Source organism: Asterias amurensis, chromosome 2 (assembly GCF_032118995.1).
Source record: "Asterias amurensis chromosome 2, ASM3211899v1".
Classification (NCBI taxonomy): Eukaryota; Metazoa; Echinodermata; class Asteroidea; order Forcipulatida; family Asteriidae; genus Asterias; species Asterias amurensis.
Window position 1 is genome coordinate 14,033,403 of NC_092649.1, and position 25,275 is coordinate 14,058,677.

At 39.4% G+C, this 25,275-nt stretch overlaps 2 protein-coding genes and 1 long non-coding RNA gene across 3 annotated transcripts; 2 read left to right on the forward strand and 1 right to left on the reverse strand.

Annotated features, from left to right (window-relative positions):
* The first annotated feature begins 2,646 nt into the window (after positions 1-2,646).
* LOC139934085 (uncharacterized) lies at positions 2,647-3,771 on the forward strand. The gene has a single exon (XM_071928378.1). The coding sequence runs from the start codon at positions 2,920-2,922 to the stop codon at positions 3,769-3,771; it is 852 nt and encodes a 283-aa protein (XP_071784479.1). The 5' UTR covers positions 2,647-2,919.
* An 8,412-nt stretch (positions 3,772-12,183) lies between these two features.
* LOC139954442 (monocarboxylate transporter 12-like) lies at positions 12,184-19,726 on the reverse strand. The gene is made up of 5 exons (XM_071954242.1): positions 19,632-19,726; positions 17,237-17,484; positions 15,872-16,018; positions 14,083-14,949; positions 12,184-13,711 (listed from the first exon to the last, which is right to left on the reverse strand). Exons 2-5 carry the CDS (start codon positions 17,445-17,447, stop codon positions 13,584-13,586), a joined length of 1,353 nt encoding a protein of 450 aa, XP_071810343.1. The 5' UTR covers positions 17,448-17,484; positions 19,632-19,726; the 3' UTR covers positions 12,184-13,583.
* Positions 19,727-21,682: 1,956 nt separating this feature from the next.
* Positions 21,683-24,930, forward strand: LOC139954193 (uncharacterized). The gene is made up of 3 exons (XR_011788062.1): positions 21,683-22,324; positions 23,048-23,160; positions 23,613-24,930. It is a non-coding gene; the product is annotated as an uncharacterized lncRNA (long non-coding RNA).
* Positions 24,931-25,275: the final 345 nt, after the last annotated feature.

The following is a 25,275-nucleotide window of genomic DNA, read 5'->3' on the forward strand; positions in this document are numbered from 1 at the left end:
AGGATGTGAGGCAAATGAATTATTCATGTTGACGTCCAATCACGCACTTCCCTTATCACGACCTTTGGACCCTATCATGCGTCCGTGGTGGTGGTGTGTGAGGTAAACATGTCTCGTCTTTCGCAGGCATTATGGTAATGAGCTGACCGTGGGAACTCTTCGCTTATTATAGTAATGAGGTCAGTGGCTTCAACACAGATCCTACAAGGCTTGTGTTCATAAGATATTAATACAGGCATTGACTGTGTCAATGGGCTTTATTCATGAGTCAGTCATATATTACATTGAAAGCGAGGTAAACAAATTTTGTTTAATGAAACTGAGGCTAGAATGCATTTCATTTAGATAGCCTTGCACAATTATTCAACAGATCACAATTAAAAAATACATTGAGGGAGCATGTAGTGATATCATTTTTATTAAAAGAAGAAAGTACTATTTGAATGGCAAAGCAATTCACTTCTACCAGGGTAGGGGTGTCAATATGCTGATCAAGAGTACTTCTGTCATGAGAGAATTAAAACTAACTTTATCAACCTACTGAAATCAATGTCAGTCGATATCTAAATTTTTTGCCATCATTTTTATTTTTTCATAAAGTCTTTAAATGAAAAAATAAGAGGCAATCATGATGTTGGTCATTGGATATTACATAGAATAATTTAGTGCGTCTGTGCACCACATACATCACAAGACCGGATTGTCAAGTAAATATTGAACATAATACAGGATAATACCTAGTCTGGCAAGACATCTTCTACAATATGTGGACATGGTGGACAAATGCACACAATACATAAAATCTACATAAAAACAAACAAAATAAACGAAGGTTATTAATATACAGTTGGCGACTCCATTTGGTGCTACAATAATTTCTGAAATTCTATTCTTAGTGTTAAAAAATTTAACAATGCCATCATATTCATAGACAGTTTGTATGGCAAAATGTAAAGTTAGGTTAGGACAACTTTTTCATAATTTGTTCAATGTTCAATTTGTGAATCAGCAATAATGTTAACATGGTGGCACTAGGCCATGGTTAAGGCACAGTCTCCCCAATATTAATAAAAGCAAGGGGAAAAAAGAAAGAAAAAATGAAAGCCCAATTTAATCTCGAAAAATAATTAATATAACTAGACATTAGGTGTTCAAACAAACACAAAGCTGTTCCGTGTTCCTTTGCTTTGATTATGTGTTAAAATTACCAAGGAGTCTATAACTGAAAAAAAAGTTTGAAAAATACTTGTACAGTGTCTTGAGTTACGGTGCCACTTCATGGGGTCACGGTAACCTAAGGCTAATCTCTAACGCCCAAGGAGTCTGTAACTGAAAAAAGTTAGAAAATCGGTTGTGTAGTTCTTGAGATATGGTGCCACTTCTGGTTGACCCGGAAGTAGAGGTCAACTTGGGGTCATGGATTTTCAAAGTTTATTTTTAATGCCTTAGGAGGATAAAACTGAACAAAAAGGATTGAAAATCGGTTGTGTAGTGAATTCCATTAACAGCTGCCAAGCATGTGTTAGCTTTTAGTGCTCGCACTGGAGACTTTTACCATTCCCCTATTGTATATGACCATCTGGGAATGTCAGCTGTAAATGGTGAACAATGAACTCCAAAACCCCCAGTGTAGTATAAAAGCCTATTGTAAGTTCCTTTGTGTACGCCTATTGAGCAGGCCCTAATCTTTTTCCTTAGTGTACATAGCCATATAAAAGCAAATGCAGGCAATAAACCACCCTCACTCTTCTCCAGCTTTTGGTACAGAAAGGTTGTATCTCTCTAACTTATATAGTCGTAGTATTTAGGTTCATTTATTGTGGTTGTCCAAAGGCTGACTGGAAACTGAATTGGTAGTACACTACTCCTATACAGCAACCTTTCAGCTGGAGGACACCATTAGGGTATAAAGTAATATCTCTTAATAGTTAAATATAAATAGTAGTTAAGTAATTGTATTTGTGAGATCTTATTAATTTGAATGAAGTCAAAGCTGACCAGCGCCGCCAAAATGAAGCTTAATTCTGCCCAGACTCAGAAATAGGGTAAGTGTATATAATTGTAACCAAATACCCTATAACTGGTGACCCCGACGTGATTACTTAATTTATTTAACTGCAGTCTTTGTAAGAATTACTTCTCATTTATAATCGGTGATGATTCGATGTTTATTTTTGGCTGATTCTAGAGCACATAATTTTATTAAGTACCCTAAGTTACCAGATTATGCATTCACCGTTGATTTAATTTCAATTCGCGGTGCTAAAATTTATAACCTTGTCGGTCCAGCCATACGTAAACTCCAAAGTTACAATACTGCTGATCAAACTATAATTAGATTGGCCGCCGGAGTTAACGACTTGACAGCATTTGTATATGATAGTCTGCACGAAAAAAGAGTGTTAAAGCCCTCACAGCACACAGCCGACAGTTTATTTTCCGAACTACTCAAATTTAAAGAGGCAATTTTATCGGCCCGACCAAATACCGTTGTTTTATTTACCACAATTCCAACTACATCATTCGCTAAATTTCAGAGCAGCAAAAAACTCAGCACTCCTATTCTCTCTGAAAACGACCTTCACATATATCAGCACCAACTTGATACAACCATCGATAATATCAATAGTCTAATCATAAATCACAACCAGGTCGGACAACAAGGAATACATTTCAAAACCTTATGTTGGCATAGTTATATAAGAAAGAGTTCTAGACGACAGCGGCGTGGAAAAACCACACACGTTGTACGAAACCACTTCGCACACCTATACGATGGCCTTCATGGCGATTCAAAGTTAAAGAAACAATGGCACTTAGCAATGTATAAAGTGTTTGCCCTGGATCGTCAATCATTTATTCACATCCGTAATTAAATTAACAATTGTTGATGTAAGTCGTTTTTAAACTCTAAGAACTATGGATGAACCACTTGAAGTAAAGGCGCCATTGGCAGCAGTCAGTCTCAAATTACCACCTTTCTGGCCGAAAGATCCAATAATCTGGTTTGCCCAAATAGAGGCACAGTTTCAAACCCGAAATATTACTAGTCAATCTACTAAATTTGCTTATGTAGTATCTTCACTTCAACCAGAAATCGCACAGGAAGTAAGAGATTTACTTATAGATCCCCCTACAGTTGATCAATATGATAAGATTAAGTCAGAACTTATCAAACGAACTTCTGAGTCCGAACAAAAACGACTACATCAGTTGTTAATTTCCGAAGAGCTTGGTGATAGAAAGCCTTCCCAACTTCTTCGCCGCATGAAACAACTTCTAGGGGAAAATAAACTAGAAACTAGTATCTTGAGGCAATTGTTCCTGCAACGTTTGCCTCAGAACGTACACTTAATTCTAGCATCCTCAAGCGATGGTTTGGATCTCGATCAATTAGCTATCATTGCAGATAAGATCGTAGAAGTGGCATCCCCATCACCTGCAATAGCCGCCTGTACAATAGCCGCGGGCTCAGATACACCATCTCAAGCATTTGATGCAAAATTTGACAAATTACAAGCTCAAATTAACCAATTAACGACCTTAATGCAAGGCCTAGTTACAGGTAGCCAAGAGAGTAGGAATAGTCGTAGTAGAGATCGCTCAGGGAATAACAAGTACCGAAGTCCATCCAGGCAGTCTAGAGACGTGCCACGGGCAGGTTCAGAATGTTGGTACCATTGGCGGTTTGGAGACAAAGCAACCAAATGTGTCAAACCATGCTCATACCCGGATTCTAACTCAAATAGACTACCTCACCAGGAAAACTAGAACGCCAGCATTTAGGGACGACAAATTTGTCTGGCCAATCCAAAAGTCGTCTATTTTACGTTACCGACAAGTTCACTGGTACTAAATTTTTGATCGACACTGGTGCCGAAGTGAGTGTTTTACCACCTAGCATTAGGGATAAACAGAATAGTAGCCCTTATACATTGCAGGCAGTTAATAAGACTCCAATATCAACTTACGGAGAAAGGTCAATGACGTTAGATATAGGCTTAAGACGAGCTTACAAATGGATTTTTATCATCGCATCTGTACCTATACCAATACTCGGTGCAGATTTCCTAAAGCATTTTTCTTTAGCAGTAGATGTTAGAAATCGTAAACTTATTGATACATTGACTGAATTAAACGTTTCAGGCTGCAGAGCATCAATAGTTTCACCCAGCCCTGTTTTTGCCATACCAGATAGCATTGGTATACCTCTTTTACTTAGAGAATATTCAGATGTAACTCGGCCGAATTTTCAAGAACATCCCGTTAAACACAATGTCACGCACCATATTACCACCACGGGCCCACCAGTGAATGCACGTCCCCGACGATTGTCCTCGGACAAGTTACATATAGCCAAAGCAGAATTTAATCACATGCTTGACTTGGGAATAATCCGTCCCTCAAAAAGCCCATGGTCTTCACCTTTGCACATGGTACCTAAGAAAAATGGCGATTGGAGACCTTGCGGTGACTATCGTGCTTTAAATAATGCCACAACACCTGATAGGTACCCGATTCCCCACATTCACGATTTTGCATCAACCTTACATGACAAGAAGATTTTCAGTAAAGTTGACCTAGTCAAGGCTTACCACCAGATACCTGTTGAACCCGAAGATATACCAAAAACGGCAATAACTACACCTTTCGGCCTTTTTGAATATATAAGAATGCCCTTCGGGTTAAGAAATGCTGCGCAAACATTTCAAAGATTTATCGATCAAGTATTACACGGCCTGGATTTCACCTATGCTTATATTGACGATTTGTTGATTGCAAGTGAAAATGAGCAACAACATGAATATCATCTCAGACTACTTTTTGACCGCTTACGAGAATACGGGGTGGTAATCAACCCTAGTAAATGCGAATTCAAAGTAACTAGTCTTGATTTCTTAGGCCACCATATTGACTGTCATGGTATCAAACCTTTGGAAAATAAGGTGAAGTTAATCCAAGACTTTCCAGTACCAATTTCACTCCGCAAATTGAGAGAATTTCTGGGATTGATCAATTTTTATCGGCGTTTCATCCCACATTGCGCTGATATTTTACAACCCTTGACTGACATGCTGTCTTGCAAGTCAAAAGACAAAGCGATTTCACTTACTGAATGTGAATTGGCATCTTTCCAAAGAGCAAAATCTACTCTAGCTGAAGCTACTATGTTAGTACACCCAGCTGTAGACCTACCTCTCTGTCTAATGGTAGATGCATCCAACCTTGCAGTTGGCGGTGTACTTCAGCAATGTGACAACGACGTTATGAGACCAATTTCATTCTTCTCTAAACGTTTACAACCAGCAGAGACTAGATACAGTACTTTTGGTCGTGAATTGCTGGCTGTATACTTAGCCGTACGTCATTTTAAGTATGCTTTGGAAGGTCGTAACTTCTATATTCTGACTGACCATAAGCCGCTTATATATGCTTTTAATGCAAGGCCCGATAGATACTCGCCAAGAGAAGTACGTCATTTAGACTATATTTCTCAGTTCAGTACTGACATCCGTTACATTAAAGGTAAAGAAAACCTTGTAGCAGATGCTCTATCACGATATGACATAAGTTTAGTTACCGATCCTAGCCTTCCCGGTAGTGAGGTGAACTTCGAACAAATCGCCCTTCAGCAAAAGACAGACCCAGAGCTATGTAAGCTACGTGAATCGTCTAGTCTTCAATTTGAAGAGGTGCCTATTCCCACTTCACACAATACCATAATTTGTGACACATCTACTGGACATCCACGTCCATACGTCACTCCTGAATTCAGACGTAACATTTTTGATTCGATACATAATCTATCTCATCCAGGTATTAGAGCAACACAACGCCTAATAACTCACAGATTCGTATGGCCGTCAATTAACAAAGATGTCAGACTCTGGACCAAACATTGTATCCAGTGTCAACGTGCCAAGGTACATCGTCACACAGTGACTCCGATAGGTACCTTTGCAACACCTGACGCTAGATTTAGCCATGTTCACATTGACATTGTTGGTCCTCTACCCCCATCCAACGGTTGTTGCTACTTACTCACATGTATAGACCGATTTACAAGGTGGCCTGAAGCAATACCCATTGCTAACATTACAGCTGAAACTGTAGCAAAAGCATTTACTGAAAGATGGGTAGCTACATTCGGTGTTCCCGCAATAATAACCACAGATAGAGGTAGACAGTTCGAATCAAACTTGTTCCAACAACTATCCCAATTAATAGGCAGCAAACACATTCGCACTACTGCGTACCATCCAGCAGCAAATGGATTAGTGGAACGTTTCCATCGGCAACTTAAATCTGCTTTCAAAACGCAGAGCGAGCCTAACAGATGGACTGAATCACTACCACTTATTTTACTAAGTATCCGCTCATCATTAAAAGTGGATATTGGTTGTAGCGTTGCTGAGTTAGTGTTTGGGTCCACTCTGAGATTACCGGGTGAACTCTTAGTCCCGGTCAGTAATTTTGATAGTCTAGACCCAGCCGTGTACGTTGACCGTTTGCGCCGACACATGTCTGAATTAAAACCAGAGTCTACAAGACCTAATCAACGCAAAAGTCACATTCATACCGATTTACATTCATGTTCCCATGTGTTTGTACGTGTAGATTCGGTAAAGAAACCATTACAACCACCTTATCAAGGCCCGTACCGAGTCATCGACAGAAAGAGTAAATTCTTTATAATCGAAAAAAATGGCAAACAAGATTCAGTTAGCATTGATAGATTAAAGGTTGCTCACATTGACTCAGAGACAAAATCTGTAACAACACATGTTGTTGAAAAACCAACACCAGCCAGTGCCCCTGAACAGAAGTCGGAAAGAATTACTCGTTCTGGACGTCATGTTCGGTGGCCAAGTAGATATGTACATACCGTAGTAATAGATAGATGAAATTTTGTAAATAACTTTTGTATATTATTATCGATCACTTCCTTGTGAAGTTGTGATCTTGGAGGGGGCTAGATGTAGTGAATTCCATTAACAGCTGCCAAGCATGTGTTAGCTTTTAGTGCTCGCACTGGAGACTTTTACCATTCCCCTATTGTATATGACCATCTGGGAATGTCAGCTGTAAATGGTGAACAATGAACTCCAAAACCCCCAGTGTAGTATAAAAGCCTATTGTAAGTTCCTTTGTGTACGCCTATTGAGCAGGCCCTAATCTTTTTCCTTAGTGTACATAGCCATATAAAAGCAAATGCAGGCAATAAACCACCCTCACTCTTCTCCAGCTTTTGGTACAGAAAGGTTGTATCTCTCTAACTTATATAGTCGTAGTATTTAGGTTCATTTATTGTGGTTGTCCAAAGGCTGACTGGAAACTGAATTGGTAGTACACTACTCCTATACAGCAACCTTTCAGCTGGAGGACACCATTAGGGTATAAAGTAATATCTCTTAATAGTTAAATATAAATAGTAGTTAAGTAATTGTATTTGTGAGATCTTATTAATTTGAATGAAGTCAAAGCTGACCAGCGCCGCCAAAATGAAGCTTAATTCTGCCCAGACTCAGAAATAGGGTAAGTGTATATAATTGTAACCAAATACCCTATAGTTGTATAGTACTTGGCGTATGGTCCCACTTCCGGTTCACCCGGACGTAGAGGCCAACATGGGATCACGGGTTTTACAGTCAATATTAATGTCAAGGAGTCTGTAAGTGAAAACAAATTGAAAATCGGTTGAGTAGTTCTTGAGATATGGTCCCACTTTCGGTTGACCCGGAAGTAGAGGCCAAATTGAGGTCACGGTTTTTCCAAATTTTTCTCCTATCCCCAAGGAGTCTTATAACTACAAACAGTCGACATCCTCAAAGTAGGATGTCGTCTTGCTGTGATAATTTATCTCGGAATGTCGACATCCTTAAAGTAGGATGTCGTCTTGCTGTGATAATTTATCTCGGTATGTCGACATCCTAAACGTCAGTTGTCATCTCCCTGTGATAATTTATCTCGGGAAGTCGACATTCTAAAAGAAGAATGTCGTCTTCCTTTGATAATTTATCTCGGAATGTCGATATCCCAAAAGTAGGATGTCGTCTTGCTGTGATAATTTATCTCGGGAAGTCGACATCCTAAAATTAGGATGTCGTCTTCCTGTGATAATTTATCTCGGGAAGTCGACATCCCGAAAGTAGGATTTTTATGCCCCGCCGGCGAAGCCAGCCGAAGGGGCATTATAGTGTTTGCCTTGTCCTTCCGTGTGTGTGTGGGCGGGTGTGTGTGTGTGTGTGTGTGTGTGGACATCATCCTTTTGTCCGAGCGATATCTCAAGAAGGACTTGGCGTATCGACTCCAAACTTGGTTTGTGGATTGGTCATGGGATCCCCTAGAAGCCTATTGATTTTGGACCCCCTCAGATAAATATTAAGCTCGTTATGGCTAAAACAAAAGAAATGTTGTCCGAGCGATATCTCAAGGACTTGGCGTATCAACTCCAAACTTGGTTTGTGGATTGGTCATGGGATCCCCTAGAAGCCTATTGATTTTGGACCCCCTCAGATAAATATTAAGCTCGTTATGGCTAAAACAAAAGAAATGTTGTCCGAGCGATATCTAAAGAAGGACTTGGCGTATCAACTCCAAACTTGGTTTGTGGATTGGTCATGGGATCCCCTAGAAGCCTATTGATTTTGGACCCCCTCAGATAAATATTAAGCTCGTTATGGCTAAAACAAAAGAAATGTTGTCCGAGCGATATCTCAAGAAGGACTTGGCGTATCAACTCAAAACTTGGTTTGTGGATTGGTCATGGAATCCCCTAGACGCCTATTGTTTTTGGACCCCCTCAAATATTAAGCTCATTTTGGCTAAAACCATAACTAAAAAAGGACTTGGTTTAGCAACTCCTATCTCAGCGGGGCATTTGTGTTGTCAACACACCATTCTTGTTTTTTTTTAAATGATTTTACTTGTATACGTTTTGTGAACTAGTATTACATTTCCAACAATATTTCTAATATTCATGGTCATAAACTACGTTAAACTAAAATAATGGACGAAACAAAATGTCCCACGTAGAACTCCATAAGGTTTGGAACATAATGGTCTCGCAAGTTCAAGTACGCGCGAGACTTGCTTAGTCTACACAGAAGGTAATAAATAATTTATTACAAGCAAATGCAATCGTACAATAATACAAAACAAAAACTAAAAATCAATGCAAAACACATGTAGGGGATGGAGGGGCCCATAAAAAGCAAACCTTAACGAGTACGGACCCCCCCCCCCCCTTTCTAACGAAGAAAGCAATGTAAGCAATTTTATGTAGTGGGTGTAATCTTATGTAGCGGCAAAACAATTCAAAATTACAGGAAGAACAAACACAAAAACAGTTAGCGTAAAATAAAACTTAACCATATATTTAAATGAAAGAGATAAACAAAATACCCAACATCATAATAAAACATAAAAGGGAACACTAGTTGTGTGATAAAAATAAATACTAGAGAAAATGGGCTCCACAACTCTTGCTGGGAAAAAAACCATGTCGAAATATACCATTGTTATCCATTAGAGACGTTTTGTAGTCACTTTGGTTGGGGAGCGAGGAATCTAGCAAAAACACACGAAAATCCCATGGCTGGGACATTAGTTTATACACCAGACAAATCTATTATATGGATATTCTTTTGAATATTTAATTTTGTGCATATGGTCCGTGATTCATGGTCCGTTGAATATAAGTGGGCGGTTATGTATCGACAACAGACTTTTATCCTTTTGATCACCATCAGCCCCATGTATAATAAACTTCAACGGCTTACGATTGCACTTTTGGTTTTGTCATTTTAAACTCCGGTTCCATTGTGTGCTGTCTGTTACCCTCCACACATAGATTTTCTTGTGAATAGTAGCTGTGTATGATTCATGGATCGCTGAATAATGTGGCGATAACAAACTTTTATCATTTTGAACTGAATGCTTGATTTATTATCTAGAGGTAAATGCTTGAGGCCAGTAAGAATATTGTGCACGTACACCATGTAGTTTTTGTTGGAAACCGTTTGCTAACAGCCATTTATGTTACCCTTCGAAATAAAATCAGAAAATTTATAAGTTTGCTTGTTGCATAAAATTAAATTGAAGATGATGCCTGAATTGATTTTTACAATCAGAGTTGGACTCTAGACTGACGTGTTGGACTCATTAAACACTCCAAGTGGTTCAATAGGTAGTGCAATTCCAATACTTATTACGCTGATGTTCTCATGATGTCAGCATCAACAGGAAGTTCCAACAACTTTGTCCCCTTGTACAATTAAATATGCAAATATGGGTCACGTGGTTAATTAATTACGATTTTTAACATTTTGGGGGTCGGTGGTTTGATGTTTGATCTAGTACGATTTGATTTCACAGAACTCTTAACCACCAAACGCATGATCACCATTTTCCGCTTACTGTGTTTTTCAAACATCATCGTGTCATGCATGCACACATGTTATGTTGGGCTAACAATTGAGAAAAAGAAAAGGCAACACTATCGATATAAAGATAAGAATCTAACTTAAATATTATTACAAAAATAAATATATTTTTAGTTTTGGGGGATAAGCTGAAATATTGATATCGCACGGAGATTCGAACTCGCAGGTATCGGCGAAATAAGCGCGACTGATGACCAATAGGCTATAACGGCCAATACACAATTTCGAGGGTTTACATGTATGTATATCAACAGAGGGGATTATGATCCGGCGAAATAATTCTCGTTTCATGATTTTGCGAACATTGTCACTAAATATGAACTTCATCGCCTATAACTATTAAGTAGGGTTGAAATGTAGTTTTAGATGCCTTTAGGGGTTTTTGACAGAGACTGCGCTGTGGTCCAGAACGTAGGTATAAAAACAAGAAAAGGAGACTTGAGTAGGCTCCTCTCAAGAAGTCACAACTCATGATAGGTACATACTGAATTGCATTTACCATAGAGAATGTTTAACAATAACATGGAAGCGACTGCATCCAGTTATATTCAAATGCGTAGACTCGTCTCAAGAAGTCACAACTCATGATAGGTACATACTGTATGGCATTTACCAAAGAGAATATTTAACATTAACATGGAAGCGACTGCATCCAGTTATATTCAAATAAAGATTACGTGGCTAATTAATTACATTTAGAGTAAAGCTTATGTTCTAAGCTTCAATTTGGTATATGGTTTCACTTTTTTGAAGTTATGGTCTAGGAGATTAGGTTTAAAGAAAAAAACGTGTGCAATTGCTATGGGTTTTAGGCGGAAACAAAGAATAAGAAAAAAATCAAAAATCTCGACAGAAACAATACCTGTTCCGACGGTAGGTAGGAACAGCTAATAATATAAAGTATTTAAATTTATTAACTCTCACGAACTCTACCGTCTGGGCAAAATACAGATCTCAGGCGCTAACTTTGAAATACAAACCATTTTTATTAAAAACAACATGGCCTCACGTTACTCCTGATCATAATCTCTGTTATGTGTACTGCACCATAGCATGCATATAGAGCATGGTTTGTCTACAGTCATGTACCTCCACGAATCCTCCATGCATAGAGCATGGAGGTATTACTCCCGAGTCCTAACGTTAGATTAGAACTTAACATTTTAATTAGGTGTTCGGGCCACAGCCCGGAACACCACTTATTCAAATAGAAACTTCTTGCCAACAGAAACAATGACACTTCTTAGTAAATACACCATGTATTTCAATGCCAAAAGGTTCTTCTAAGTTGGTCAACGTTCCCCTGCCCATCAGCCGATCCACGGTAATTTACTTAAGTGCTATGGCACCAAAGATCGATCATACACAGCGCCGCGTGTAGTATGCTATCCCATCATGCACAGAATGAAAGAACCCTTTAAGTTACGCAAAAAATATTTGCGACTAGTCGCATAATTATTCACGACATCGTGAAAATATTCGCGACTAGTCGTGACAAAATTCGCGACTTGTCGTAAAAAAATTAACGACGTCGCAAAAATATTCGCGACTTGTCGTGAATAAATTCACGACGTCGCAAAAATATTCACGACGTCGCAAAAATATTCACGACGTCGCAAAAAATATTCACGACTGGCGGTGTCCCTTTAGGGCCAGCATAATATACAGTGTTTTTTCAACAGAGGACGGTTTGAATGTAAACATAGGTCACATCGTCTATACTGGAAGGTCTCCACTTTGCATACTCCATACATGTGTGGACCGATCGTGTTGTTTAGGTAACATGTACCGGTATTAAAAACACTAGGAATCTGCAAGATGCAGTAAAGTGTTTCTGGTGATCGATTAATTTCTTAAAAAGACAACGAGACGAACAAAAATATTAACCGGAGTATGTTTATTGTTTTATACAAATGCAAAGTCGATACAACTGAAACAGTTGCTTCTCCGTTTTGGTTCCTTTGGCCATGGGAAGAGTCCGCCACCAGCAGTGAGAAGGTGGACTCCATATTTGGCTGGATGAATAGTTTTGTTTATTTACGCAATGAATTAAACAATATAAAAGTCGAGGGGGCGGGGTCAATCATAAAAGTCATAAATGTAAACTTTACTTAGAAATTGCAGATACGCGTAGCCTTGCTCAAGGCAGTCGCATTATTCGCTCCGAAAAGACGCCGCTGTAAACCCACCCATATACACTGTGCGTGGTGCGTGTCATCACACCGCATGACCCACCCGTATACACACTGTCACATCGTACGAATACTGTGCACACAAGTCATCCGCACTCGACAGTAACTCGACAGTTGAAACAACATAGAAACAATGTAGCAGGGGAAAAATTGTAACAAGTGTTACCGTAACGCGTGTTACCGATTGAATTATTTTTATTATTCCAGTTTAACAAACCTTTAGCATAGTACTTGATGACAAAACACACCAATTTGTTGTAGACTGGTTAATTTTAGGACAAAATATTGATAAAGTTTTGTATTTTTTTGGCCTTTCCATTCAGCGTAACGCGTGTTACCGATTTTTGCTGAGCTCTCTCAGCTTAACCAGTTGATCTTTCATTTTTGTTTGAATTTGCATCGGGGATAAAGAATTTAACATCTATTATACCGTTGCGGTGCCCGCTGTCAAAACATAGGATTCGAACTGCCTCTAGCTGCCGGGCAACCTCGGTAGTCTAGTTGGTAAGGCACTGCTCTAGAATTTGCAAGGGTCGTGGGTTCGAATCCCACCCGAGTAACATGCCTGTGATATTTTTTCACAGGACTCGGGAAAGTACTGAGTATACAGTGCTAACACACATCGGTGTATGGGTAAAAACCAAAATTAATATTCTTTATCCCCGATGCAAATTTAACATCTATTATAATAAATTTGGTTTTTGATGATTTGTTATTAGATTAGAACTTTGAAAGTTTGCTTATTTAAAGTTTTAAGTACTCTGGAAAATAAAGCAAGCCTAAGCTGCATCTTGATACGCTGTACTATTTTAAAAAAGAAAGTGTAAAGCCTCCGAGGGTCAGCTAGATAAACGACTGCACCAATGTACTGTTTTTTGTTTTTGCTTCTTTTTTTAGGTTCAGGCTTAGGGCACAGTTGGTTGTTGCTCAATCCAAAAATCCGGAGCTAACGTTGGTCCTGTTCTCGTTTTGTTATTTTATCATATATGAAAAACAACAGGATCGAAATCAGCATGATGCCACTGTACATAATGAGAGCCCCTTGAAAACTTCCTGTCCATTCGTAAATCAACCCTGAAAGCAAACACAACAATAAACATAGTTTTATTTTGAGTGTTAAATATCAGTGCACGTCAGTGTGCTTTTTGCCCACTGTAAGGGGGTGTTTTAAAAATGTCCACCTGATTGTGACCTTTATACTGTGTTCCTTTCGGAGGGAGAAACGTCGCCTTAGGTCAGCTGCATGACTTCTGGGCATAAGGTGGAATGCTTGAAGCTGACCGCTGTTTCCACAATGAGTAGAAGTATTGTCGTCTAGTTACTTAATCACAGTTATTAATTTATTTATTTATTTTGTGAATACGTTGAATCGAAGTCAATCAGGCCATTTAGTAAATGTTTCGGCATCGCACACGGCTGCAAAAAAGTAACTTTATGTAACCCACCTGTTAGCAATCCACTTCCCATCGCACATAATCCACCTAAAAGCGACTGCCAGGACAACACAGCTACGATTCGGTCAACTGACGTCAAAAACCGCACTAGGACGTCACGTGACTGCGTTACAATACCAAGTCCCGTTCCAATGAACCACGTGACGAGCATCTGCACTGGGAAGAATATCATGAAAGCTTCGGTGAGATATGAGGCAAACATGATGACGCAGCCAAGATACATCCATGTGCATGTAGAAAGCTTCAGTCGGGTGCGATCCAACAAAGGTTCCATGAATTTGCCAAGGATGTATCCAATCCCGAATGATGTTGGTAACAGCGACGCTTGGTAAGGACTCAGCCCCTGGAATACACCATGTGACACCATGTACACCACCCACCCACTGAAGCAGAAATTAACGCAACTCATTGCTGCAGACAGAAATATAAATCTTTTGTTTGCCAGTATTTTAAAGTCCATAGATGTTAAGAAACGCTGGATGTTCCCGTTAATCGTCAAACACTTTCCCTGGTGAGATTTGGAAGAAGGAATGTCGTATCCCTCCTTTGAAATGTCGCTACCGCCAGCTGCATCGTCTGGTACCTGTTGGTACTGTTCTCCTGTATCTGTTGGCGATGCTACTGCAGGTGCTTTAAGCAATTCACCACATACTATGATGTGGGAAGAAATACCACCCAAGATCAACATGGTTCCACGCCAGCCGTATGTATCCAGAAGTATCTGAGTCAGGGGACCATACACGATCATCGAGATCGGTATACCTGATGATGCTATTGCAACAGCTACAGAATAGTTCTCACTAAAGTAGGACGCTAGAACACCAAAGAATGGGTAATAACTCAAAGCTTTACCAAGACCTGTAAAAAATGAAAAGTGACATTAGCTAAGTTTGTATTAGAAACGAAAAACACTTAAAGGGAATTGAACCACCGACCAACTAACTAATTTGATATGTCTAAACCGGAGGTAACTGGGGATGCTTTGTACCATCTTAAATGGTTTGTAGATTGACATGTAGACCTTTGGTCTGGTTTAAAGAAATAAGACCGATGACGTCACCAAATGTTAGAGCGCCCTCAGGCGGCAGACTGAAAACAGTCCAAATACATTTTTACTAGTAAGAGGTCTGTGGCAGAGTTGATGATAATTTTTGATGTGATTTTTTTTTTTTTTTCACACGACTCGGGAAACTACCGAGTATACAGTGCTAACACACATCGGTGTATGGGTAAAAATAAAATTATATTCTTTATCCCGATGCAATGTAACAAACTATAAGATAATTGTTTAACAATTTGTATAAATAAGGTCCTTATAGCAACATATCCGACGTCTAAATCTGTGTATCTGCAAACCAAAAAGTCAGTACCGAGTTGAAACTTGGTGATTGTTAGTAAAGGACATTATTGCTCAAATTTGGCATCGTGTGTTTTGTTTTTGTTTTTTTCATGTCGACCATCTATTACATGTTTTTAGATTAAAACAAGCTGCAATGATTTTTGTTTCAACCAAGCTCGTACACCGGAAGCAAAACACCTAGTGTTTATTATATCTTGCTGTTCTTATTGTTATAAACAAAAAATTAAAAAAATTAAATGGGAACAATGACAAACAGGTGCCTTACTGACTGTGGAAATCATTTACACAAATATAGGGGGAAGATAGTGTTTATGGAACCTCAAATCTTCACCTCGGCTATTTGAGATTCAGAGGAAGCTGTCAAACAAATAAAGATGGTGACCTATCATAAGTGTAAGTTTATTCGTGTAATTTTCTAACCTGATAGAATGGCAATAGAAAGTGTTAACTGTAACACTGTAGTCGACTGCGAGCCGATGATAAAGCCAGCCGACCCCAGTACTCCACCGACGATAACAACGCAGCGTCTGCTGCTAACGAGACTATCAATGCTGGTAACAAAAGGACCTGCATCCAAACAGTATTGAACCCATAAACCATGGAAGATTCATGTAAAGACAAAGTACAAAACTTGTAACTACCCTCTCACCTAAAACCCCTTTGCTATGACAGTCGTAACTGTAATTTATAACAAAAATGGCATCTATAAACGCGGACAAATTAATGTATGATGAACAAGTTATTTTCCTGAGAACGTATGATTATTAGTAATAAACGTGGATTATGGAAATATTGACTGCTATGAGGGGCACAGTTAAAATTATGGGCCCAAGGTGATGTCAAAACCATGACTATGCCCGAAGCGAAGCTGAGGGCATAGCCATGGGCTTTGACATCACCGAGGGCCTAGAATTTTAACTGTTCCCTGATTATTAAGCAGTCGATATTTCTTTTATATACCGAATAAAGATTCTTCTAATCAACAACACTCTGACTATACGGTAAAAGGTCGTCTGCGAAGAAAGGTCGAACCGTGACAAGGGACGCAAGTCGTACATTATACATTATACATTATACATTGTACATTATACATTATACATATACGTTATTTTCATAACGGGCATAGTCAATTGACTATGCATAGTCAATTGACTATGCCCCGGGCATAGTCACCATGACGTCATCTTGGTAGAAAAAGGGGGCATAGCTATTTCCATGACTCCATCTTTTAACCATTCAGATTAGATGATTCTATACATGAGGAAGATAATACTCTATGGCCATGGAATGACTCGCAACAGTTTGTTGTGCTTAACAATATTCCAAGTGTTGCGTCCGTAAGTGTCATTTTGTCATGACAAATGACACGTACAGACACAACACTTGGAACATTGGTGTTGTGTCTGTACGTGTCATTTGTCATGACAAATGACACGTATGTAAAGACACAACACTTGGAACATTGGTAAGCACAACAAACTGTTACGAGTCAGTCCTTGGTCTATACAATGATCCACGTTTATTAATAATAATCAAACAGCTTTGTTGTTCACAAAACATAGTTTGCAAAAGAGATCATCATTACAAAACTTTATCTGACACTTCTGTTCTCGGCATGCTTGCCTTGGGCAGAATTGATTAAGTCAAAAATACCGAAATTGAAAATTTTAAATTGCAAACAGTGCAGGTTCTGCTGACAATCGTTTTAATTGTTAACTAATGTATTGTTTACTGTGCTCGTTCAAGCCAGGTTCAAATGTTGATAAGGTCACGTAAGTTTCTTACCGAATAGAAAACTTATTGAGTTATACAGGACAGCCATCCAACCAATTATCCACACGTCACTATTGAAGTCATTCTGCATGGCTAGGAGGAGGACACCCAAAGCCTTTAGATTTCCGAACGTGATGAAAAGGGCGACAAATGTTGCGACCACAACGACCCAACCCCACGGGTTCCTGTTCTGGTGATGGACTGATCTTCGACGAGGAGCCATAGCGCACTCTTATGCTCAATAATGGTACCTGCTCCAACTAAACAATAATAGATAAGCAGAAGCTTGTTTATAAGTTCAGATACATGTACTATAGTAAAATACCACTGTAAAAAATGTCCGAAAAATTTACGGCGCGCCAGGTAAAGTGCCGTAAATTTTATGGCGGAAGTTTTGTAAATAATTTTGTGTCTTGAAGGGGTTGTTTACAAAACTTCCACCGTGAAATTTACGGCACTTGTACGGATTTTTTTTACAGTGTAGCTAAACACAAACAATATTTTGTACTCTACAGATTTAGGTTAGAGAAAAAATACCCGGTCGGGTGTAGCCTGTTTGGCTGATTTTCTGCTAACTGTTGTTTCACAGTGTTAAAACTTCCACTGGCTCAACCAGCGGAGTGACAGCTTGACAGATCGTTGATGCCTGTAGCCTGCAGCATGATACCGCATGGTATAAACCGTACTTGATACAGTGGGGTCGAAGCATGGCTTTTCGACGTACTAACGAGGTTACAACGACTAGGCCGGATCAGAGGTACACCAACCTCCGTGTCACAAACTTCCGTTCAGTTTCCGAGTTAAGTGTGCATCTTTTGTCTAATTCTAGCTAGCGCAAACACCCCTGTTTTACTTTAATTGTTTCAATCCCAAGAGTTCCAGCTAATCGGGCGTAGTGTTTCTATAAGCAGTATGGTTCGACTAATAGAAAAACCTAGGCGCGGCCTGCATATCTTATACGTCACAGTGCTAATGTGTTTCATGGTCGTTGTTGTTACTTGAGTTCTAGGAATTTAGGGAATGTGCTAATGTGTTTTATTGAAAGTGAGGAATGGTAGAGTGATTTCCATTCCATTAACCCTGTGCCTGAGGTCAAAACTCTTGGTGTAACATTTGACAAACATATGAATATGCAATCTCACATCAAGTCTGTCTCCCGTATTGCCATGTATCACTTGTACAATATTAGTAAGATTAAGAGGTTTATAGGTCATCGTAGTACAGAGCAAATAATTCATATGTTAGTCACATTCCGGATTGATTATTGCAATCATGGAGCAATAAACTAGACTCCATGTTGCAATGCTATCCTAGCTGGTCTCCCTGCCACCACTCTTGCCCCCTTACAGCGAGTTCAGAACTCTGCTGCGAGGCTACTTACTTGTACCAAAAAGTATGAGCATATCACCCCAGTTCTAATGCAGTTACATTGGCTTCCTGTCAGGTATCGGATTATTTTTAAGGTGTGTTTGTTAATTTTTAAATGCTTAAATGGTCTTTGCCCTTTGTATCTGTATGATCTTGTTGCTACTAGACCTGTTGTTAGATCTACTCGTTCTGCTAGTGATGTTACTCTGTTGATCCGCCCCAGAGCGAAGCTGGTTTCTGCAGGTGATAGGATGTTCTCTGTAATTGGCCCTGAACTGTGGAACCAGCTTCCTAAGCAACTTAGGGAAGCCAGTAATGTTGATAAATTCAAGGCTGGCCTTAAGACTAATCTTTTTAAGCGTGCTTTTTTAAACAACTAAGTACAAGTACATGTACATATATTTTTGTATTCTCTGTAGCAATTCCAGTTTTTTAACTAAATCACTATGGTGGTATGGTTTACCTGCACGATCGGTCGAACGCGCGAAACCATTCCTGCACGATCGGTCGATCGCGCAAACCCATTCCTGCACAGGATTAGATTTCTTTGTACAGAACGTGCGGTACCGCCGCTCTGCACCGTTGCCTTCGTGTAAAGTTGAATCAATGGAGACAAGAATTGTGAATATACACGTTTTCATTTACCGTTTGTGGTGTTTCACTGAAACATCATGGCATATTTTTGCATTTTTTGTGACTTTCCGGTCACTAGCGGTGGTTCAAAATCTTCCTTCCTCCATGATAATACATAGCCCTGGTAGGACGTCAGTCAGTGCCTGCAATGGAGGAGTCCAACCTGGGCTAAGTAATACAAATGCCTACTGCAGCCAGAGACTGTCGGGAGACGTTAATAACTCGTGTTAAAAGTGTTTTCTAGATGCATGGATATTTCGAGATTCCCGTTTGTCGTGTCTTTCACTGAAATTGCCCCCCCCCCCCCCTTTGCATTTTGTTCAACCAGTAAGATACCAATACACTAGGTTTAAAGGTAGACATAATGGTTAACGTCAGCCAACTTCTGCTTGTCAGTATAACTTACCTGAATATTCCAACCCAAGCTGTTCATTCTTATTCAGTATTCACCACTCAATTTTACGCGTCGCAGTCGTATACCCCGGCCCATCGTTATTTTACTCGAGCAAACATCAAAAGGCCAACACGCATGGTGACCTATGGCATAGCATAATCATTTTCCCTGGTATAGACGATGTGACCTCTAACGTCACACGAAAACCATAACGTGAATCGCACACACCGCCGGTAAAAACCGTTGTGTTTTGGCAGCCAGCTAGAAAGTGTATGCAATCTTACCATGACTATATACAGTGTTTTTTTCAACAGAGGACGGTTTGAATGTAAACATAGGTCACATCGTCTGTACTGGAAGGTCTCCACTTTGCATACTCCATACATGTATGGCCCGATCGTGTTGTTTAGGTAACATATACCGGTATTAAAAACACTAGGAATCTGCAAGATGCGGTAAAGTGTTTCTGGTGATCGATTAATTTCTTAAAAAGACAACGAGACGAACAAAAATATTAACCGGAGTATGTTTATTGTTTTATACAAATGCAAAGTCGATACAACTGAAACAGTTGCTTCTCCGTTTTGGTTCCTTTGGCCATGGGAAGAGTCCGCCACCAGCAGTGAGAAGGTGGACTCCATGTTTGGCTGGATGAATAGTTTTGTTTATTTACGCAATGAATTAAACAATATAAAAGTCGAGGGGGGCGGGGTCAATCATAAAAGTCATAAATGTAAACTTTACTTAGAAATTGCAGATACGCGTAGCCTTGCTCAAGGCAGTCGCATTATTCGCTCCGAAAAGACGCCGCTGTAAACCCACCCATATCCACTGTGCGTGGTGCGTGTTATCACACCGCATGACCCACCCGTATACACACTGTCACATCGTACGAATACTGTGCACACAAGTCATCCGCACTCGACAGTAACTCGACAGTTGAAATAACATAGAAACAATGTAGCAGGGGAAAAATTGTAACACGTGTTACCGTAACGCGTGTTACCGATTGAATTATTTTTATTATTCCAGTTTAACAAACCTTTAGCATAGTACTTGATGACAAAACACACCAATTTGTTGTAGACTGGTTAATTTTAGGACAAAATATTGATACAGTTTTGTATTTTTTTGGCCTTTCCATTCAGCGTGTTACCGATTTTCGCTGAGCTCTCTCAGCTTAACCAGTTGATCTTTCATTTTTGTTTGATGATTGGGATCTAGCCTAGAACCTTGGGTTTTAAAATACAAAAGATGAACACTTTAATCATTAGTCTTGCAGCCATAGATGAGAATGGAGAATGATGAAGGACCCTCTAAAGCGTTATAACGTGTGTTTATTTGCCCACATGCATGTTGTTGTTTAATGCGTTCTTATAAAACCCTATTCCCTCTAGATCAGAAAGCGGTGACAAGCATCGAACCTCATCAGTTATTTTATCCATTAAAAAAGGATGGTCTACCATCCAAACACAAGACTACTACAAAGTTGAAAACTCAGTTCTATCTTGAGTTGAGTAACTCGTCCTACCCTTAGTATGGGTTCAATTGCGTCCTACGGTCTATGGATATGGAACTTTACAGCTATTGCTTTAGGACTTGGGACGAGTTAAAATTTGTCCCAAGTCCAAAGGCGTGGGATCCTTTCCTCCACGGTAAAAGGGCCCGTGTATTCTACCGGTGAAAAGGGCCCATGTATTCTACCTGGGGATAATTCATAAGAACATGATACAATTAATCTTAACTACAAATATTTCTGAATCAATCTTAGTCAAACTGTAAAAGTATGTTTCATAAAAACAATCTTAGCGTAAGATCAATCGAACGTGAGAAAAGATTGATATCAATCGTGTCTTAAGACTTCAATTCTATTGACAAAGCGTAGAGTACAACCTTTGACCCAAACACACTTTTGGGCCCTCATGAGGTTTTTTTCCAAGTTGGTCATCTTGTTTTCAGTGTGAGTGATGGAACCGTGGTGAGTAGAAAATAAATTCGGTGTTTGATGATTTGTTATTAGATTAGAACTTTGAATGTTTGCTTATTTAAAGTTTTAAAGATGGACTATAACGGTACTCCTACATTAAAATCACTATCAGAACTTGTTTATGTTGTGTTCAGCTATCAATTCATTGTTGTGGTCATGTTTTTCTCCAAATAATTTTGCTACAATTTCACCGAAAAAATTTGACCTCGATTCTTCGATTTTGAAATTTCCCGCCCTGTACTGGTTCCCGGCTATTAAACCAACACTGAAATCCAAGCGGATTTGTAAACCAGCGGACGTCATGAACGCGGTCAAAAAATGGTGATGTCATACCCATGAAGCAACGAGAGTAAACAAAGATTACGCCATGTTACTCCGTGTGTTGTGTATGCGTTTTCATCCACACTATAGGCGTGCGTGTGTGCTACGAAGCTTTTTGTTTATAATGTATCAGCTATAAATACTGCCGACTATTTGGTTGTTTGTGGATGCACTAGAAGTTTCAAAGTTTGTGTAAGAAGCCTGGATCGATTCCGAAATTTAAACCTCTAAACATCGAGAGAATTCAGGGGGATCTTCTACCACCAGGCCCCAGCCAGTGCTGCTTGTGCATGCTACGACGTCGGCGGGGTCCCTCTGCCGTGGCCCTGGTCGCATGTGGCCGTGGAACAGCAAAAGAATCAAGTGGCATTACAGAAAAGAGAGGGAGAAAAGCCTGGTAAGTACTTGTTAATAATTTTTACTACTGAGAAACTATCTCCATTATTAATTCAGGCCCAATACATGTACATGTAATTGTAATAAGAAAAATAGTAAACAATCTCTACCCTTTTCATGCAAGGAACAATCATCTTGTTGTCAAATGACACGATGTGCATGCTCTGAATCTGACCCGACTACCATAAAATAGCTACATAGTGTAGTGACTCTGTTGAGTGATGAATCCATGTAGCCACCCAAGTGCTTTAGGCATGTTTATGCCCTGGGTTTACACTTTCTGGCATGTTCATGCTCAACCATGTGTGAACACTATATTAATCCATTTAAAAAGTTGATTGTTACAGTTAACAGTTTATTGGCCTTGCTGACATGTATTTATATTGTTCTATACTGGATTGCTGGACATTGTTTTTGCCAAAGCTGCCTAAGAATTGTTTTTTTTTTTTTTTTTTTTTAAGGCACAGCTCAAAAATATGTTCAAACTCCCATCCATATAATTGCCCATCCATGGTCATTCAGAATTTTTCTCTCCTAATTCAAGTTACCAATTCCAGAGAAGTTTAGTCTGAATTTTTCCTATAGCTGTGTTTATTGGCTTGGCACGGTTAATTATGGAGTGTTTACTATATTTGCATTTGTAAAATAAGGCCAGTTCTTTTTCAGCACTAGTTTTTTTATTTATTTATTTATTTATTTTTTGTTTTTATTTTTTTTTGTACAGAAATAACTCGCAGCTCTACACTACAATGAGAATGCAGAACGAAGACAATGCAGTACGGAGACATGCTAGCCAGAACTAGAAATGGAGACCTAAGATTCTCAATAGCACTCTAGGTAAGTAGTAGGCCTATGCATGCACATTTTCAGAGGATCAGATGATTTCTTCATTTTTAGTTTTTCAGCTGCCCCTTTGAAAACTGTTCACGGTGGAGGGGGGGGGGGAGGGGATGGGGTGTTGAATCGCAAGAACCCCCCCCCCCCACCCCGATCTGTACCTGAACAGTTTTGTACTAGGTGTAGATCTGGGGGAGGGGGGTGGTTGGAGGTCATGTTTTCTATCAGACATAAAGAAAACCTGTCCCCTTGGTTTTGTTGCATGTGGACTCCTTTTGTACTGGTTTTGCGTTAACTCCTGTAAGGTTCTTTTCAAAACTACGCCAACTCAAAGAGATTGTCAGTACATGGTGTTATGTCAAACCTTCCGAGATTGTATTTCTGCCTGGTAAATTTTCAAGAAATCCCACATAACGATTATTTGGTTTTGTTTTTTATTTTTCATTAAACAGATACGCAAAGAATGCATGCACAATGCACTGTTTCATTGTCAGCAGGGTGACAAGACATGAAAACAACTCCATCCGCAGCTGATGTGTAACCCCCGTGTCATTGACATCAACCTTCACCAGCCGGAAAAGGATTGGGGGGGGGTGGGGGTTCAAAGGTAGTGGGTTCAACTTTGTTTGAAGAAAGAATGACCTGTGTCCAGTTTCATGGATCTGTTCATCACCAAATTCTGCGCTTATGATCACCGTTCTCTGCTTACGTCCAAACGCTAAATTTCTGAGCTTACTTTGTAAGCGTAGAATGCCTGGTATAAACCAACTATGCACCCATGACCGGCAAAAGCCAAAATTCGCTGGTAACCTGTGAAACGCGCTTGATGTAAGCACAGAATTCCCTGCTTCCGCAAGTGCCGATTCTTTGTTTACAGTATGCAGATCCATGAAACTGGGCCCTAGCTAGCCTGTACACATTGATTTTTTTGTGGTTTTTTTTGGTAGGGGGGGGGTCCATGGTAGTAGAATCAACTTTGTTTAAAGAATGACATGACCTGTGCCCAATTTCATGGATCTGTTCACCACCAAAATGTGTGCTATGATCACGGTTCTCTGCTTACGTCCAAAGGCTAAATTTCTGCGCTTACTTTGTAAGCGTAGAATGCCTGGTATAAACCAAGAATGCACCCATGACCCGCAAAAGCCAAAATTTGCTGGTAACCTGTGAAACACGCTTGACGTAAGCACAGAATTTCCTGCTTCCGCAAGTGTTGATTCTTTGTTTACAGTAAGCAGATCCATGAAATTGGGCCCTAGCTTGTACAGATTGATGTGGGTTTTTATTTTATTTTTTATATATATATTTTTTTTTTGGGGGGGGGGTAACCAGGGTAGTACAATCAACTTTGTTTAAAAACAGAATGACATGGTCTGTACACAATGATTTTATTATATTCTTTTAATGTACAACTTAATTTACAATTTACAAAGAGAACCACAGCTAACTAGGTACATAACATGGCTTAGGTTTTCTTTTTTGGGGGGAGGGGCGTTGACAGGGTTGTATAGTTAACTTTTTTTGATGACGGAATGTTCAGATGATTTCGCTATCACTAGGCAACCTTTTTTCAATTTTGATATTTTCAACTCAAAAATAAACTATTGTCGTTTGCAAATACATACAGTTTTAGTGTTGTCGTTATTATGGAGGTGTACATGGCTTCTGTTTTTTTGTTTTTTTTTTATATTTCTGCTAACCAAGTTGAATGTTGATACCATGTTAATCATAGTGTATTGTTGACAACAGGGGACAAGTTTATTGCACATAAGTTTCAAATTAAATTAATCAATTTGAACCACCCACCCATCTGAAAGAAACAAAATGAAATAATATACATGTACATTTATACGTAAATTATTATGGCTTATCAAATTATTTCTCACTCCCTCCGGATCATTATAACTTGGAAAATTGTTACGACTGAAGACAAATAAACCAAAGCAAAACTGCCTAATCCGTTGGTGGATACGAAAATCCTTCCACTGTACTGTACACGAGGGTTTGGAAACGTCCTTCGTGTTGCTGCCATCAAACATGATGTCAGTGGCAGCGGTTGAACGGACAAGATAGTCCTAAGCTCACCACTTGCTGATAATCATCATTGCAGTGTTT

Coding starts and splice junctions, on each gene's coding strand:
- LOC139934085 (XM_071928378.1), top strand. CDS start 2,920: ATGGATGAACCACTTGAAGTAAAGGCGCCATTGGCAGCAGTCAGTCTC.
- LOC139954442 (XM_071954242.1), bottom strand. CDS start 17,447: ATGGCTCCTCGTCGAAGATCAGTCCATCACCAGAACAGGAACCCGTGG. Junction 14,950..15,871: donor TTCTATTGCCATTCTATCAG/GTTAGAAAATTA, acceptor CATTTTTTACAG/GTCTTGGTAAAGCTTTGAGT. Junction 13,712..14,082: donor GGGAAGTGGATTGCTAACAG/GTGGGTTACATA, acceptor GTTTGCTTTCAG/GGTTGATTTACGAATGGACA.